Here is an 18,886-nt window from a genome sequence, read left to right on the forward strand (position 1 = left end):
AGTTTATGAAGTCAGCATTAAAGCACAAGGAGGAAGGACTGATGCTTAGTTTTACATCTACTGTTCTCTAGTTTCGCTATTTTGTTCAATGATCTCATTCCGCAGGACAAAATGTTCAAGTTCCTTTATCTTCTACATCAGCGTATCACTGTTTACCATTGATTTCCGATCATGCCACAGATAAGGGATGAAATAAGTGGAAATGTTTGCTCTCAAACTTGGGTTCAAATCCAGCTACCACTACAAGAAATATGGTATTTTGCCACAAATTTTCATTTCAAAATATACAATCGTGGCAAATAATTAGCTGATGACACAAAAGATGTTCGTCGGAAAAAAACAAGCATTTTACTATGAGATCACGTCGGCAAGTAAAACTGACATGGAACAGCACAAACCAGAACTCCAGTTGATATGATTAACATCTGATATGGAACAGTAATTTTTTTCGTGCTTCAAATGGTATAAGTGGCAACTTACAATGGAAAAAAAGGAGTTTAGAACCATTATATTGTTCTCTCCTTCTCCAAATGAGTTTAAAACTTAGTAACTAAAGGTCCCAAAACATTCTATTTAGTACAATTGCATGCCATTTCTGCGTGTAAGTGGCTGCTAATGGAAAGCAATAATTATTGGATGCATGGATTTGGGTTTCTTTTATTCCTTGTATGGGGCAATATACAGATATTAATCATGCCATGTAAGCCTGAAATCTCCTTTTTGCCTTGCTGCAGATATATGAACATAAAACTTATGTACCTCCATTTTCTTATATCTTAAGAGACATCAGCTGTCATTCCGTTCAGTGCAATGGCAGTCTTTGAACCAGAAGGACGACCCAAATGCTTGTTGATGAAATCCCCAGCCAACAAAAGCTTGGCCAAATCCACATTTGTTTTTACACCAAGACCATTAAGCATGTATACCACATCTTCAGTGGCAACGTTTCCCGAAGCTCCTTTAGCATATGGGCATCCGCCTAGACCAGCAACAGAGGAATCCACTATGCTAACCCCCATCTGCCGAGGGAAAAAAAAAATCATCAGCTCATTGAAGAAATTGTCCAATTTGCAAAATAAAATGGCCCTTGTGGTCAACCTAGTGGTCAAATGGTTGGTTTGGGATAAGCCATAAACTTAGACATCTTAAGTTCAACTCTGTTAGGAGTTCTCCCGGATTATCTAATACATAGTTCTCATGGTTGGGGTTGTGTATGCAGGGATTATCCCCCAAGGGTGGATTTGAAGAGCCCTCCCTTGGTGAGATTCTATATCATAAAAAAAAAATTACTTTTCACCTGGAGTCACTTAAGACCTTTTATTCATAAGCATCAGATGGTCTCACCATAAAAGTTGCAAGGCTCAGTGGCAAAAAGGTTACGGTTCAAAGGAATGCTGTCCTGAATAAGTGATTACAGGTTTATTTCTTCAGAGCAAAAACCTTAGGTGAGACCCAACTAATAGATGTTTTAAACTGCTTGATCCTAAACAATGCACCGTGTATTTTCAATTAGAGTTGCCATTAAGATATGCATATCAGACATGGTTAGGTTCCACTTGTTTGAAAGCTTACTTGGAGGGATATAAGAATATTTGGAAGAGATTGTCCATAAGTGTCATGGAAGTGAACAGCAAGCTTTTCGACAGGAACAACAGCCATTACAGCTTCGAGCATTGGAATAACAGTCCCTGTAACACAGAAAACAGATAAAAAAGCAAATAAACAGTACATAAATACCGGGATAAAAGTTTACACCATAAAATTTTTGAAGAACATAGTGGAAAAAAGGGTAAAAGACAGCTGTTCCTGGATATTAAAATAATACACATTATGTCCCCAGCGAATATCAACTTCACTCCATAATTCACCACCATTCTTTACAAAATTCTATTTAAACAGTTATATACTGCAACCAAGCTCAGGTATCACTTTTAATAAAACCAAACACTTATAATTTAGAAGAGAGGTCAGTCGAAACATTTACCTAGTGTACCAACTCCAATTGTGTCGCCAAGGGAAATTTCAAAGCAACCCATGTCATACAGTTCCTTTGCCACATGTGCTACTCTTGAAGGAAGAATTGCTCCTTCCACTGGACAGCCTACTACACACGATACGTACCTATCAAGAATCAATTCCAACTCATTTGTCTCAGAGCCTTAAAATAATATACAGTAAATTAACACATGAAGTGCACTTAAAAATAAAATGATGTGAACATGTAACAGTACACAGAATCCCTAATGTCAAATCTGTGTTTAAGTTCACATTTAACTCACTACACCAACAGAGAACTCCTGAAGCAAATACTCTTCCACACTCAATGTCAAAATGAGGCATATATGTGTCTTGCTGTCACTCATGTAAAAATATCAATGCAAATATAATGATAAGACATACCCTCGAACAGGAATTGCAAGCTTCTTAGCAGCACGAGTAACAGCATGATAACGAGCAAGACTCTCTTTAATGCTACAATTGATGTTGGACTTTGAAAATGACTCAGAAGCCGACGCAAATATGGCTACTTCCTTCGCACCAGCTGCAACAGCTGCTTCAAAGCCCTGTAATAGGTGGATAAAGCAGTTCAGAGAATTACAATCAAAATATAAATACATTCTTTGAACTTCAGCGTTTTGTCCAGATTACCAACCTTTATGTTAGGTGTCAGAACAGGTAATCTAGCACCCTCCAAATTAGAAACTGCTTGCATTACATCCTTTGCATCTGCCAGCTGAAAAGGTAAAAGGAATAACATTAAAGTAGAACAACTTCAGATACAACACGAGGATTAAGATTCTTATATTTAATTGAAAAACTACCATGCAATCAATAGTACCACAGAGAGACAGACAGACCTTTGTGCTATCAGTATATCCGTGCTTTAGAAACACCAGTAACTAATAAATCCATCAACAATGGAAGATGCTTGGAAGAAAATTAAGCATCAAACATCAATAAAAGAGTAATTTTAATGGTCCAGAAACCATAAAGGCCAATCATTATGTTCAATCGAAAATCTGAAATGCAAGAAATATTGTCTTTTTTTATCGTTATTTTTTGAAAATGCAAGAACATCGACCGAATGAATACATCAAAATATCATATATCAAGCCCTAAGCAGATGGATTCCTGCATCTTTTATGATATGCAAGTGTTACTCAAAAAAAACCAAAAGATTTTGAGAAATAATCAATCCATGACAATCAATGCAATTGATGGCAACTAAAATAGAATAGTGTTCTTCAAAATACAGTTGGTTATAAAAGATTTATTTTTCCCAATTCATTGTATATCCTTTTTCTCGAATTTAGGAAAAATTTCCACAAGAAGATGAATTATTGATCACGGGTAAAAAATGCTAATCTCTGGACAAGAGTACAGAGGGGGGTCATGTGGATTGAGCAAGGAATTAGATGTGGATGACATCTATCTTCAGGCTTCATCAAGTGCCTGCTAGGTGATGGTTTTGGCATTCAGTTCTAGCATGACTTAGTGTGGGGACTCTCCTAAATTATCAATTATCACTATCTGGTTTATCCTTATTTTCTACCTTATTGTATAGAATCTAGCCAGAGTAAGCAGTAAGATACAAAATCAGTACTTGGTCTTGACTAGAGAAACAATGTCCAAGGTCCCAGGTTGAATGGGACCAGTGTTCAAGATTGTTTTTTCCCCTTGAATTTGCATCATCAAAAGCAATAGAATGTTGCTAAAAGCTATCATCTACTAACAAGTAATTTCCTTTCCTTTTTACTTATTCATTCTACGATCCCAAAGCATAGTTGCTTCTAAACTTAAGTGTTAATTCCACAAAGGTAAAAAGTCTCTCAAGAGAGAATTTCTCTGGTATATAAATATATATAAATGTAATAGCTTTTTTGCAAAGAAAAAAACTAACTAACAATAATACTTTGCTCTTGTGGTTTGCATCATCAGTGCAAAGGGAATGAATGCTGCTTAAAGCTATTATCTAAAGAGATGTGATTTTCTATTGGTTTCCCCTTTTCATTTTCTACTCCCAATGCATTTTTTTCAATACTACAGTACCAATTAAAAACGTAAAAGAGTCCATATGCTTCAATAAAGGATAAATTCTCTGGTTTGTTGATAGGAGTATCTCTACATGTCCAATGAGTTTGAACTTTTGAAAAAGTTGCTTAAGAATATGGTTGTTAAAACACTATAACACAGAGTCACAAGTTCACTTATTGCATTCCTTATTAACACTCAACAGAAAGCAAGATGTTAATTAGGAAGAGAAAACATTATCAGTGGTCAGAATCCAAAACTAACAGCACAGTTATTTGGTGTTCAATGTTCAATATTCAAAATTTGTCTCGAATGCTAATGCTTTTACATGAATAATATTTTTTGGTAACAACATCAATAAAAGAATTTCTAGTTATGATATCATTGAGGAGAAATTTATGGAAATTGGAGGTAGTTAAGTGGTCCAAGAAAATCAATTTTGTGGAGCTTAAAGTTTAAAGCTTTACTACAACTTCAATCTTTTTAATGAAATATCTTTTACTTATATAAAAAAAAGTTTACTGAGTATAATTGAAGTTACAGTATCAACTTGAAATGGCATGGCATGGCATGTTACCTGAGGAACCCATTTAGGTGATACAAAACTTGTAGCCTCAACTACGGACAATCCAGAAGATACTAGTCTATGGATCAATTCAGCCTTTAAAGAGGTAGGGACGATATTCTTCTCATTTTGTAATCCGTCTCTTGGACCAACTTCAACTATCTTTACGAAATTTGGTATACCTATCAAGAACTGCATTTACCAATAATGAAAAAACATTAAAAGATCATCTCAAGAACGAGAATTCTACATCTTCAGGAATAGATTATCAAGTAATTTAAACATGATGACAGACTACGGACACAAGACATTTCACTAATCACTTCACCTTATTTGTCGTCTCCGGTATGTTGTGGTCAATGACCTTAAGGTGTTGACGGTCTGGAAAGTACCATGGATCACTAACATTTTCAAAGACCACGGCATTTTGTCCTAACCTCAAAGACCTTCTATTGAGAGAAGAACCTTGGGACACATGTCTTGAATGTTGTCTCCATGGGAATGCCTCCCTCAAATATTCTTCATAATCTTCACTGAAAATGGATAGAGGTTTCGGTTGTGCCAATAATAAAATAAAGCTATAAAATTAAAACAAAGTAAGTCTTATTAAGTTAATAATATAGCTGGATGCTGTATCTGACAATCAGACCTACACAATGGTGATACAACAGAAAGAAATTTTTATGAGTAGTAAACTATTGGCCCTAAAAGTATTACATGAAAAATTAGTATTTTGAATCCCTATTTAGAAATGAAAGTTATATGATCTTGTACTTTTTCCCTATAAGATTTATCAGGTGCATTTCAATTGTTTTGTTTACCAATAAAAAAAATAAGGTGCATTTCAGTTGTTGGCTGAAGAGATAAACTTAAAGTAAGAAGGCCTATGGAGTCGCTTCTTTTTTTCCTTTTAATATAAGAATGTATATAATCGAATGAAATGAAATCCATTAACATATCTATTTTTAGCACTAAAGATAATAAGAGGAAGGGCTTAATATTTAATTATAGTTTAGAAATATGCAATCCTTATTTCAACAAAATTTCAGTTCAAACCATCACTGAAGGGGAGAAAAAGTAGGAATATAACATGCACACCAAAATTTCAGGTTGAATAAACCAACGAAACTTAAACTTATCCACTGAAGGTATGAAGAAAGTTTCATGATGTAGCTAGGCTCTACCAGCAAAATTAGAAAAAGAAGAATACATCAGTAAATAAATGTTGAGTGCGTGCAGCCAGTGTATTAGGAGAAACAGAGAGAATGGTACACAAAAAGTATAAAATTGAATTGCGTGATTACTTTATACAATGAAGATAGCGAGGAAGAGTACAAAATAATGAAATACTACTCACGCACAACTGTTGGATGAGCTGCAACTCCTTCCTTCATTAAAGCAATTCCCCATTTCCATAGCATCTACACTTGGCCGGCAAGCATCAGACGAGAACCTCTGAATCAATCAACTTGTCGAGACCAAGTGGTTCCTCCAAACTAGACATGGTTGAAATAGAAGCAAAAGGAAAGACTAGAGTTACTGCACGAAACAAGTAAGTGCCCTGCAAGGAAAACTTACGTAAGTCCTTAACTGGCTAGCAGAGATCACAGCAGACCGTGAAAGATAACTCACCATGACAACTATCATTCAAATCCAATCTAAAAAACTCAATGACCTTATTTAGTATAGGAAAAGATTATTGACAACGATATTTAGTCTTGTGCCCATCATTTAACCTAACAACTTGAGCATTGTGTCTGTGTCTTTAGGAAAAGTCCGGCGTATCATAAAAGATATACATGTTGTTTATTTCAGATTTTATTTTCGTTAATCACATGAAAAAGGAATCAACTTTAAAAAATGCTAACAAGTAACAGAGGAAGCTAAATTCAAGCTATAGTCTCATCTATCATCACAAAGAAGAGAGAGCAAGGTACAAGAAGATATTTGAAACCAGCAGACCATTAGCAAACCGCCAAAAGCAATGAAACATTTTGGAATTCGATCAACTAGCGTAAGAAACGGCTGATTATGGAAACTGTATTGCCAAAAGTTCTAGTTATAGTTTCCTCTAATATCTTTTTTTGATTGGTACCAAGTGTCCGGGAACAGCGTCCCAACTAATATCCTCAGAAATTCAGGAACACAGAAGCCCTAATTAATACGTGAGCAGAGGCTACAGGCTGAAAATATATCATAACGATTTGCATCAAAGATGATAGGTGTTAGAAATCTTAAGTGCCGAAAACTTCAAAATGCCACAAAAGCAAGAAAAGAGAAACACGTACACAAGCAGCTTGCAGTCAGATAGTTTTCAACCAGATATACCAAACAATCAGGTCAGGCTAACATTGAAAAATAATATTGCTCTAGAAAAAAACATTCAAGCAATAACAGCAACAATAATAAATCATCGTTTCAGCTCCAAAACAATGACAAGCCAATATTTAAACTAAAATTAAGATATTCGGACAAGAAAAATAAAACCCGAAATCGATCAAGATTCCCCTTTTCCTTTTACTTTCCTCCAATTTCACGGCAACCAAAAACAGAATAGAAAAAATCAGAGAAACCAAAGAGAGAACCGAGAGAGACAGACCTGAAAAATCGAGGCCTCAGGCTGGGGTTTAGAAGCCCTAAAATATTAAATCTGGGGATTATGATTAGGAGTTATTGGTTCCGAAAGTTGCAGGTATAGAGAGATTTTGGTTTAGGTGGGGTTGTTAGATGAAGAAGAGGGAAGGAAGAGAAGGGTAACGGAAACGTGCCAAAGCTTGCTTCGTGCTGGACGACGATGTTTCTACATTGTAATTTGGCTTTTTGGATCTTTCTTTTATTTATTTAAAATGTTTTTTGAGTTTCAATTCTTAGATAATGGTGCAGTTTCGGTGCAATTTTCTTGTCTGAAGAGAGAGAGAGAGAGAAAGCGGCATGGATAGCATCGCCGCGAGAACCGCGGGGGAGTAGAGGAGAGGAGGGAGGTAGGTAGGTAGTTGGTTGTTGGAAGTTGGTCGTTTTCCGTTGGTACAATTTTTTACGAACTTTGGTTTTTCCACGTGCCCTTCAAACCATTTTTAGTATTTCACTAAAATAAAATAAAAAAATATTTAAATGTGTAATAATGATAAGAATGATGCTATGCCATCTGAAATTTACCGTTCCTATGATTATTTTGGCGTGACACCATCACGTGATTTATTAAAAAAATTAAAAATATAAAATACAAAATGAGTAAATAGAACTTAGATTTTTATTATTTCATCTTTTTGTATTTTTGAACATAATTTTATATTTGAATATATTTTCTATATTTTTTTTTATTTTTAATAAACTACGTTGCACTATGTGGTAATGTCAAGAGTATTGCTACTGGGTCATCTGAGTAATAAGTTTCAGATGACCTAATAACAGTACCATTTAATAATCCAATATTTTTAATTTTGTAATGAAAATATTAAGGTCAATTGAAAATGCTATATCCCAATTACTTACTATATAAAACAAAACAAGATTTATTATAGTTTTGTTACATTGATGATGAAAATGAACAAAGAGTTTCAAGAGAAGGGTACTCTTTAAAAGGAGGTGAAACCTAAGATGATTCTTTGTCCGATTGGGTTATAGACATATGTTTCTTTAAATTGAAGATTTTTTTTTTAAAATAATAAAAATATATTAAATAGTTGATAAGGATGAGCTTTTTTGTAAGAGCGGGTAACACCCCTCTCACAAAGAGGTTGATAACCAATTTGTGAAATTACCACTTATCTCAAAAAGTAAAATTGATAGGAATAGTTAAATTTTATTATCTATTTATATCTTAACACTTTCCCTAACTTGTGGGCTAGATTCTCTCTCAATGAGTAGGCCCAACAAGTGAAATATTTAATTAAATATGATAGAGTATAGAGTCAGGATTCGAATTTAGAATCTCTGTTCAGATACCATGTGAAATCATCATTCGTCCTAAAAAGTTAAGATGATTGAAATATGTAGATTTTATTATTTATTTTATATCTCAACACAACAAGCCTCAGGCCTTTTGCCCTTGGGGTCTTTTTTCAAATTTGGATCTCCTTGAATGTTTTTTGTGTGAGTATCATTTATGAATCAGCAAAGGTGATGACTATTTTATTCTAATAGCTGAAAAAGAAAAAAAGAAAAAAAAAAAAAAAAACAAGAAGTTAGCAATCCATGTTTATCTTCATGATAAGTACCTAGGTTGGCATGAGAGTAAATAGCAATTTCTTTATGGTTGAAATTCCCTAGTGTGCGTGTAATCTAAAAGGATTGTTTAGAATAGATATATATAGTTTCTCTTTAAATCATTGTTCCGAAAAAATAGTTAGATATGGAGAATAACACATTATATAAACCCTACATCATTATTCATATGAGAATTTCGGATACACGTATAATGTTTTATCTGTATTTATATGAAATAAACCATAAATTCTGATTGAAAATTTGAGAAAATATCGTTTTTCTTTGATAAATCATTATTGGGACATCAACTTAATTTAAAAAAATTAGACCATTAAGTTCATATTATTTTATAATCACCCCTCCACCATTTCAATTTTCAACAAAGTCTAGGAGAATTCTTCTTCAACTATAGCTTCTCTCCCTTGTGCCATGATGCTCTTTTTGCTGATACATGATTGCAATCTTCAAGCTATGGAATTAAACATTGTCTTGTTGCTGATACCATTGTAGTTGTCTCTCAAAGCACCCCCAAACACTTTTTATTGAGAAATGGGTAGCAAGCACACATCATTCATTTCACATTCCAATCTAATCACTTCTAAAAATATAAGGAGCAAATTGCTATGTTTTATCCTGAATGAATACTATCCATTTCGGACTAAAAATGGTCATCCCAACACGATTTTATTTGCTTTATGGCCAAGAATCAATTATATCAAACCATGTTTTTGGTTTTTTTTTTTTTTTTTTGGTTTTTTGTGGTTTTTTTTTTTTTTTTTTTAAGGTTGTTTTGGTATTACTCAAGACAAGTACACTAAAGTCCAACAAAAAGATCGAATCATATATGGTTTTCTTTCTTTTTTTACTTAATGAATAAAAAGTCAGAGTAGTTTGGATTCATATATGAGTTGAAATGTGTTGAGATACTTTGTGAATAGTAGAATAAAAGTTGAATTATTTATTATATTTTGTGTGAAAATTTGAAAAAGTTATTTTGAGATTTGAAAAAGTTGAATTGTTTATTATATTTTGTGTGAAAATTTAAGAAAATTATAATAATGAAATGAGATGCGTTAAGATGAGTTGAGCTGGATTTTGAATGCAAATGAGGCCATATATATGCCAGTTCAAACTTAAAAGAAGAAATCCAAGCATAGTTAGCTAGTTAGTAACCTGTCCAAATAGAACTAATTTAAAAAAAAAAAATTATATTTGAGACATTTTTAAGAAGGATGAAGTCTTGGATTGACTGTTAAAAAAATGAAATTGAACCTCTTTTATTTTTAAGAACATCCTCAATATTTGCATGAGCTACAGTATAGCCCAAGTCGAAGAAAAATAAGACTTGTTACTATAGCAAAGTAGTATAATTTTATATAATTGCATAGATTGTTGGAATGTGAAAATAAAAATGATTGTTAAAGGTGGTTGGAGATTATAAACATAAAAATAATAAAATATTAAAAATGTATTAAAAAATAAATAAAAAATAAATATTTTATTATTATAAAGAGTGGATGACTAACTTGGAGATCAAATTTTAAGTTATTACCCAAAAAGTCAATAAGTAATATATTAGTCAAATTTTGACTTTTGGGATTGCTAATCTAACGAAGATGCACTAACAATGCTATATCATTAAAAAAATTTGATTGGTTTGACAATACATACATTAATATATTTGTAAAACCTAATCAACACAAAATCCCTTTGTAATTCGTTTAAATTAAATGGTACATATAATTCCTTGTTATTAATTATAAATTCTTGTAAGTTGACAACAAAATCTAAAATATATCGTAATAAATTAATCCTTTTTTTTTTAAAGAGTGGTGTAATGGTTAAGCACTCTCATTGAATTATGCAAATGCAAATAAAAGGACGTGTTTACCTAAGAGCATCCCCATCCGGATGCCTAAAACACTATTTTCTCTAAATTATAGGAAAAATTATAGGGAAAAGCTCAAAAACCCCCTCCCATCCCATTCCCTATTTTAGGATTTTGATTTAAGAAATGAACAGGAACCACTATTCATCCCCTAAATCATTTTTTATTAATATTTTATTTAAATAAATAAAATAAATTCTTTTTTCAATCAACTACATTTTCTCTTATACTCATATTTATTATACTTTTAAATAATATTTTTAAAAATAATTTAAATAATTACTAAAATATAAAAATAATAATTTTAAAAATATTATTAAACCCTTAAAAAAAATTTAAATTTTTATTTAAAATATTCACTATAATAATAGTTCAAAACGTAAGAAAAAATATTAAGTAGTGAAGTTTGAAAATGGAAGTGAGAGAAAAAAGTAATAAAGAAATAATAGAAGAATATTATTTTAATAGAATAGAGAAAGGATAGGGAATGAGATGTAGAAGGTTTTTTAAAAATGAGTAAAATTTAGGATAAAATTATAGGGAGTGTCCTTTTTAGCTAAAATTTAGAGAAAAATTTAGGGAATCGGATGGGAATGCTCTAATAGAGCATAAAAATATATTACATTGGATTATGCAAATGTCAAAAAAAAAAAAAAAAGGAAAATACTTTAGGTATAAAGGGATTATAAAAAGTGAACTCATAAACTGATGTGGCTTGATATGATACATCATATTTTAAAGTTAATTTTATTATAAAGTAGATCTAATAGATTCCATGAAATCACGTCAATTTATGAGTTTACTTTGTATAATCTTTTTGTATATATAACTATTCTTAAAAAAAAATAACTTTTAGCTACAGTAAACTACCTCCTTAGGTCATATTTGATATTTACTTTAGGTAGACCAAAACTTAAAAAAAAAAAGGACTTTTTTATGCTGCTCCTGTCTCTTTTTGTCACTTTGCACTTGAAGTGTTGTTGTCCCTCGTTAAACGTCTTGCATTGAATTTGCTTTACATTAAATTATTGTTCTGCTATTAATTAATTTTGTTTACCATACTTAAAAAAAGAAATTCTGAAGCTCAGATGGTTCTGGTACTTAATTATAGTTTGTCTCTACCAATCATATATTAATTATAATTTAATTATTAATTAATATATGTTAATTATAATTTGATTATTATAGTTTATTTCTACCAATCATATGTTAATCATATTTTATTATTATTATTATTTTAACTAATAGATAGCTACTCTAATGTGAGATTAGGTTTGGAGTAGAATAGGCAAATGTAAAATCGTATGATATTATGTAAATTATGACTTTGCATTTACATAATCCAATAAAAATACTCTTAAGTGAGCCGTATAAACCTTGTCATTATTCTCGAATATCCAATGTTAATAAAATAATACTCTTTATTTTCTTATTTATTCTTCTCATTAGAGGTGTTAAATAGATATAAAAGAAGTATTTGGAATTAGTATTATAAATAATATTTTTCTCTTTTATATGAAAAGAAAAAGACTGTAAATATTTAAAGAAATGATATTTACAGTTATAGAATGCGTAAATATTACGCAATTTTTTTTAAAAAAAGTAAGTAAATACGATATTTACATGAAAAAAACTAATTTTTTAAAAATAAACTTTATTTTATTTTAAAACGATTACACAACGCTTAAATACTCCAAGATTATAACTAACGTTACTCAAATATTTAAAATGATTGAAAAAAGGAAGTCAGCCGCAAACTGATTTGCAATTGTCTTTCATTCCTCCCAAACCTATTTTAAGGTCCGATGTTGTGCTCTTAAACCCCAAAAAAGGCCCACATTAAAAATAAATAAATAAAATAAAACCGTAGATGAACCGACCCGACCCGGTTCAAGTGCAGGCATAAGCCTAGTTTCAACAAACAAATCTAACACTGACAAACCCTCCTGGCTTTTTCCAACACACAGAACGCAGATGCAAGAAGAGTTCTCGTTGGACATGGAAGGAGAAGAAGACGAGGATGAGATAGTTTGTTTAGACGAATCTTTCTTCATCAATGACAAGTCTCTCTCTCTGTCTGTTCTAAATAATCTTTTCTGTTCTTCTTAACTGGCTATTAATTACTAGTAAAATGACGTTGAAAATATGCAGTTACCAGCTAACGAATTTTACATTTGGGTCTCAAGTTATTCAACTATTTTGTCTCCACTCTGCTTCTAGTAAGCTTCTTCTTCTAGTAATTAATTTACTTCCACATTGTAATTTTATTAGGTTAGAAATGTTTTGATTTTTTTTTTTTTTTGTATGAATAACAAATGGACTGGGCTTAAATAGAAATGTAATAACTTCATCGTTTACGCTACAGTGGTCTCATTTTGCATAAGCTTTTTGGATGGATTCTATTCTCCAATTTTCTTTTAATTGTTTGTTTGAAGCGTTTCTGATGTTAATTTCTAATTCAACTGGAATTTCTTTAGCATGTTGTTGATGTAGAATAGACAGAAAAATGATTGCTACTCGGGAAACTACACTGAATATTTCTAAAAGCATGGCGACGAAGTTGATTTGGCTGGAAACATGGGAGCTGTCATTAATTTTGGGCAACAACACTTGGTTTTTCTTTTCTTTTAGATCATAGGTCAGATAAATCCAATTTCTTTAATGGGATTTTGTACCATCGAATATTGACCCAAAGGGTATTAGTTGTTCCCATTTTAAGTGGGCACTGAGTTTCGAAACAGCCCCACTAAATGATGGCACACTCAAACGCTAGGTACTATCTAATGGTGGGTGTCTATAAATCAACCTTCCTTTGTTAAGTAAGTGAGAAAGAAGAAGGGGTCTACTTAGGCACATAAAAATATTTATTCACATATAGTAAATTACTCGTGAAACAAAGATATTTTGGATTCCAGATTACTCTTATGCTGCAGATCAGAGTTGCCACGTTATATTGCAATCATGATTATAGCTGAAGTGACTGATCTTTCCAAAGAATTAATCATCACTTGCATATATATGTGATGTTTCACCTTCATTTAGAATCTAATGAGAGGACAGTTAAGGAATTTTGGATCTTGTGGAAGGCTTAGAGTATTACAGTATTCCAAGCTTTTGTGTAGTCAGCATAGTATCTTTGCCAAGCTTTTGTAGATGTAAACTCTCTTAAATTTAAAGTCAATTTTTCTTGCTTCCTCTGAGATGATTTAAGTTTTTCTATCTGTCATTCTATTTTTCAAACGATTTGGTATTCTGAAGTGTAATTTTCTTTTCTTTGTTACTTCCATACTTATTTATATTCAATTGTAGTTTCTTCATTTCTTTCTTTATTTTTTTAAAGTATGTTTCTAACTATTCTTGAAACAGCTGATTATGATCTGACGGGACAATTGGTTTGGCCTGGCGCCATGCTGTTGAATAATTACCTTTCAAAGAATTCTGAGATGCTCCAAGGATGTTCTGTTATCGAATTAGGCTCTGGTGTTGGTAAGTGGCTATTTAAAAAAGTCTTCAGTCCTTTGATAAGGTAGCGTTTACTCTATTAGAAATGCATCTCATGACCATGGATTGAACCTTCTGACATAAAAAAAAGAAAAGAAAAAGAAAACCAATTAGATGATATTTACTAAAGTTCGATTATGAGAGAGAAAAATGGCTTGCTGCTTAGGGTGTTTGAGAGAGGTTTTGTTCATGAATGCATTTAAATATTTTTTCCCTGTTATGCTTTGATTTTTTTGTAATTATCTTTATTAATGACAAAAAAGGGGTTACCTCAATACACGAAAATCATACAAGAATCCACCTAACAAGAAAAAGGAATACTTTGATTTTTGAAAAAGTAAGATGTAAATACATGAGATATCTATTAGGGCAGAAGACTTCACTTTGACTAAGCTGGAGACACATACAAACATATATCTTGTTTACATTAGGTAAGCTTCAGACTTATAAAAATAAAAACATTAGGTAAGCATCAGGATTATCTGTTATTCATCCTCAAAAAAAAAAAAAAAATGATCCATAAAAATATTTGGTTTTGTTATGACAAGTAGAAACCCTTGTATCCTTATTGTTATCAGCTTTCTGAGACATTGTGGGTGGCATTCTTTCGTAAGGAACAGTGATTAAAGAATACATTGGTCATTGTTTTGTTGTTGAACCAGACCATGGAGCCATGATGGTTTCTGTTTGTTGAACTACAGGAATTACCGGAATACTTTGCAGCAGATTTTGCCATGATTTTGTCTTGACAGACCATAATGATGAAGTGCTCAAGGCAAGATGACGAAGTTAGATTTCAATGCTTTGACATTTGGTTGGTTATCTCCAATCTTGACTATTTATTCTACCTGTTTCAGATACTGAAGAAAAATATAGAGCTGCATGCATCTCCTGAAAATCCAAATTGTTGTACTGGTGAGGAAAATAGACTCAAATTGGAAGATCTGTATGAGTCACTGATTTTCTTTTTAATTTCATGTATGCAGGATTAGTAGCTGAGAAGCTAGAATGGGGAAATATTGATCAGATCAACCAAATTCTACAAAATTATTCGGGAGGGTTTGATTTAGTTCTTGGAGCTGACATATATATCCTTAAATGTTTCATTCTTCCATCATTTTTTTCAAGAACTATAATAAACTGGCTGCTTTCTTTGTTTTTGTTTTCCCCCTTTCTAATCAGGTGCTTTCTATCATATACACCCTGTGAACTTGGGTTGGCCCCTTTGCACTCTTAATGAAATTTGAATTACTTACAAAAGAAAAAAGAGCATGCATAAGCCAGTGGTGTAATTCACATAAAATGGAAGTAAATCTCTAGCTTGTGTAGTCAGAACACCATGAAAGTTAATCCATATCCTCCTCAGATGGTGCAAAAAATTAATCTACTATGTTAGTCATAGCACTTACATTGGTTTATTTTTTCCTTCTAAATAATCATTTAATTTGATGTCTCTCTAGTTATTACTATCTTTCATTTCATGTGTCATTATTACTGTTTGTTTTTGCTTTTTCTTTTGCATTTTTTGGTGTCAAAACCATTTACCTGACCTGTTGGTAATTTATTATTATAAGCTTTTGATTTGAAACTTAACATCTCTTGACCATATGTTATAGAATCATAACTTACCTATCTATTTTAAGTAGGACCGTGATTTGAAAATAATAGGATATTATTAGAAAAAGAAAAGTTAAGGAAATTTCTTTGTGAAAAAATGGAAGGAAAATAATCCTTGACAGTGTATAAGCTTCCAACAATCCAGCATTCCTTTGCTTTATGACACTGTGAAACATCTCCTTCAAATAAGAGGGAAAGGACGGTGCAAATTCATACTTGCCTATGTATCCCGAGCTAAGATGTAAGTAACTCACAATTGCTTCATCTAGTGAATTTTATTGACAGCCAGTAATATTACTTCAATGTCACTGATATACTTGATTATAAACCCCGTTGCACCATGCAAACTCCTTTGTTTACATCCACATCTACTGAACTGATGGAAATTATTGTTGGAAAATTCTGAGAATATCCAGGTATAACTTGTGGAAAATGATGGACATACAGCCTATTTTACAACTTTTATACAACTATGTTTTAAATGAGTAGCATTTTTGTAAAATAATTTACAAAAGTAACATCACTTTACATAAATACCCTCGTTTTAAAGCATGGTTGTATAAAGGGTTGTAAAAGGAGTTAATTCAAGGCCCAAAGTATACTTAGGTCTGATGCAGGTTCAGGATTAATTCAAACAAAACTCCCAATGAAAATTATTAGGCTGCTGTTCTAAATGTTTCCCTACTTTTTTATGAAAAGATCAGGGGAAGTATGAAGATCTGACCCATTAGGTATCCTATCTTCATCTCGTGTTATGAATTGGGTGGAAAAATATTTTGGCAGAACTTCTGGAATCTGCAGATCAGAAGGATTTACATTACACTCCCTTTCTTAGCTGCTTTCTTTGATTATTTATTCCCCTAGGAGGATTTAGATCCAATCCCTGGAGACCGATTGTAAATACCCTTCCATGAATATCTTTGCTGTTCAATGGTTGCAAATTTGTTTCAACTTTTAGGAACCTTTCATGAATTTTTATACGAAAAGTGAAGTATATGTTCAGTCCTAATGAATATAGACCATCAAATCATTGCTGCTATATACGTTCACTATCTTATCGATATATTTAATCTTTTGCCAGCTTTTTATCAATTCGTAGCTGACTTGTTATCTGGATCAAAGTAGTACTAGTGTGCATTTCTTTGTAATTTTGATTGTTAAGTCTATAACTGCTGCAGACGTTAAGCTTTTTCTAAAACTTGCCTTTTCCTTATGCGCACATCATTCTCTTTGCAGCATGGATTCATTGGTCATTAATGAAGCTATTCGGCATGGAATGGAAATAACTGAAGTAGCTGGGACACGATCTGTTGTTGGGAATCTTGATGGAACCATCTTTGAGATCACCCTTCAATAGAAACAGGAGATATTTCGGGCAAATACATGTCAGAAAAACAGAGAGAGAAAGAGAGAAGATTGGGCAAATGACAGAAACCTTTCACTTTTTAGGGCATAAAAGTTCTGGGTATTCATGTCATTGTCTTTAAATATCATTTGCGTTTGGCATGCAATTAACTTCCTCATTATGAAATCAGCTTGTAAGACCATATGGTTGGGAAGTGGTGCCTGCAAAAGTTGACCTTGTCTCTTATTTGGCCAAAAATTAAAGAGCTTCAATTTAATGGTATTTGGATGATTGAATCTCGAGTCCAGTACATATTTTCGCTTACACTTCCAATTCTAATCATATTCTTGGAAGCCAACACAATTTGCTTATCAAATCAGTTTCTTTTATTCAATGCTGTTCTGCTAACTGCTAGGGTAGGTGCTGAGCAGATATAAATCAGACGGCAGTTATAACTTCCTATGGGGCCTTCACTCTCTGCTCAGCTCACCAAGAACCAAGTATTCAATCCATGCGCATAGCTAATCTAAACTAGAGGGAGGTTTGGATAGTAAATTGAGATGAAAGATGAATAAGATATTATTAAAATATTATTTTTATTTTAAAATTTAAAAAAGTTGAATTATTTATTGTATTTTATTTAAAAATTTAAAAAAATTGTAATGAGTAGATGAGATAGATCAAGATGATTTTGATATCCAAACCACTCTAGAAAAGTTACCCCAGGCATAATAGCAAGGCTTAGCACCTTGATGTGGGCCCTTTGCCCTAAGCACCCGGGGCTGCGGTATGTTCGGTCCAACTTGACCTCTTTGCTTCTTTTTTTCTTTATTGACACTGGATGTTTAAAAAAAATCCCGACTAATTCCGAGGGCTCACAAGTTATTGACAAAGAGTTTCTCGAAATGCACTTGTACTAATTCAAGAGGAAGTTTCATCAGTCTAATGACCCTAACAATGAATTTAGAGTTTCAAATCCAAGACATTTGGTTTATATAACTCACTTTAGGACCACTCCGCCACCTCTTTTTGTGGTTAACTCAACATAGCTTACTTTCTCACATACCGTCCTCTCTCTACAGAGACCATTTTCTTGTATCTATAGAAGAAAATATGGGACTGAACCAAGCAGATCTCTTAGTAAATATTCCACCAAAGTTCCAGAACCCCTATTTTGGAGAAATATGTGGAACACTCAAACCTATGATCCATGTGAACTCCTAACGAATGAAACGCATGGAAGGCGCAGAAATGTTAAGGGACAAGGTAGACAAATGCACACCACCTCAAAAGCAAAACATATACAAGCTACCTCCTTTCTCACACTTCATGATATTTCAAGGAAAGAGAACAAATTCAAACAAGGGTGTGCGGTGATATTTCAACTCAGACCAACTAGAAGTCTAGAACACTAATTCTAACTCCAGAAAACAGGGGTCTGCGTGTTAAAACATCTACCACCTGCAATTGACTGCATCCAATTTTTTCAATCTGCTGCTGTCAGAAGAACCCCATAGGAGAAATGTCACGTCTCTTCTTGCTGCTGCTCTAACCTACCTTGCTTGGCGATATCGGCTTACAGTCAGCTTCAAGAAGTTTGAACCACCCTCGTCAGCAAGTTCTAGTGGCTTGAGGGACTTGACTAAATGAACTAGTTACCTTCAGCTTTCAAGTTTTTTTTTTCCCCCTTGTATCCAAAACTTTTTAAAGCCTCTTTCACAAGCTCTAGCAT

At 32.7% G+C, this 18,886-nt stretch overlaps 1 protein-coding gene and 1 pseudogene across 1 annotated transcript; one reads left to right on the forward strand and one right to left on the reverse strand.

Annotated features, from left to right (window-relative positions):
- Positions 1-431: 431 nt before the first annotated feature.
- Positions 432-7,572, reverse strand: LOC109004042 (annotated as a pseudogene).
- Positions 7,573-12,607: 5,035 nt separating this feature from the next.
- LOC109004044 (protein N-lysine methyltransferase METTL21A) lies at positions 12,608-17,450 on the forward strand. The gene is made up of 8 exons (XM_018982436.2): positions 12,608-12,754; positions 12,843-12,910; positions 14,058-14,177; positions 14,894-14,967; positions 15,050-15,107; positions 15,179-15,280; positions 15,939-16,050; positions 17,046-17,450. The coding sequence occupies exons 1-8, from the start codon at positions 12,666-12,668 to the stop codon at positions 17,164-17,166; spliced, it is 744 nt and encodes a 247-aa protein (XP_018837981.1). The 5' UTR covers positions 12,608-12,665; the 3' UTR covers positions 17,167-17,450.
- Positions 17,451-18,886: the final 1,436 nt, after the last annotated feature.

The sequence above is a fragment of the Juglans regia genome, chromosome 5 (assembly GCF_001411555.2).
Source record: "Juglans regia cultivar Chandler chromosome 5, Walnut 2.0, whole genome shotgun sequence".
Lineage (NCBI taxonomy): Eukaryota > Viridiplantae > Streptophyta > Magnoliopsida > Fagales > Juglandaceae > Juglans > Juglans regia.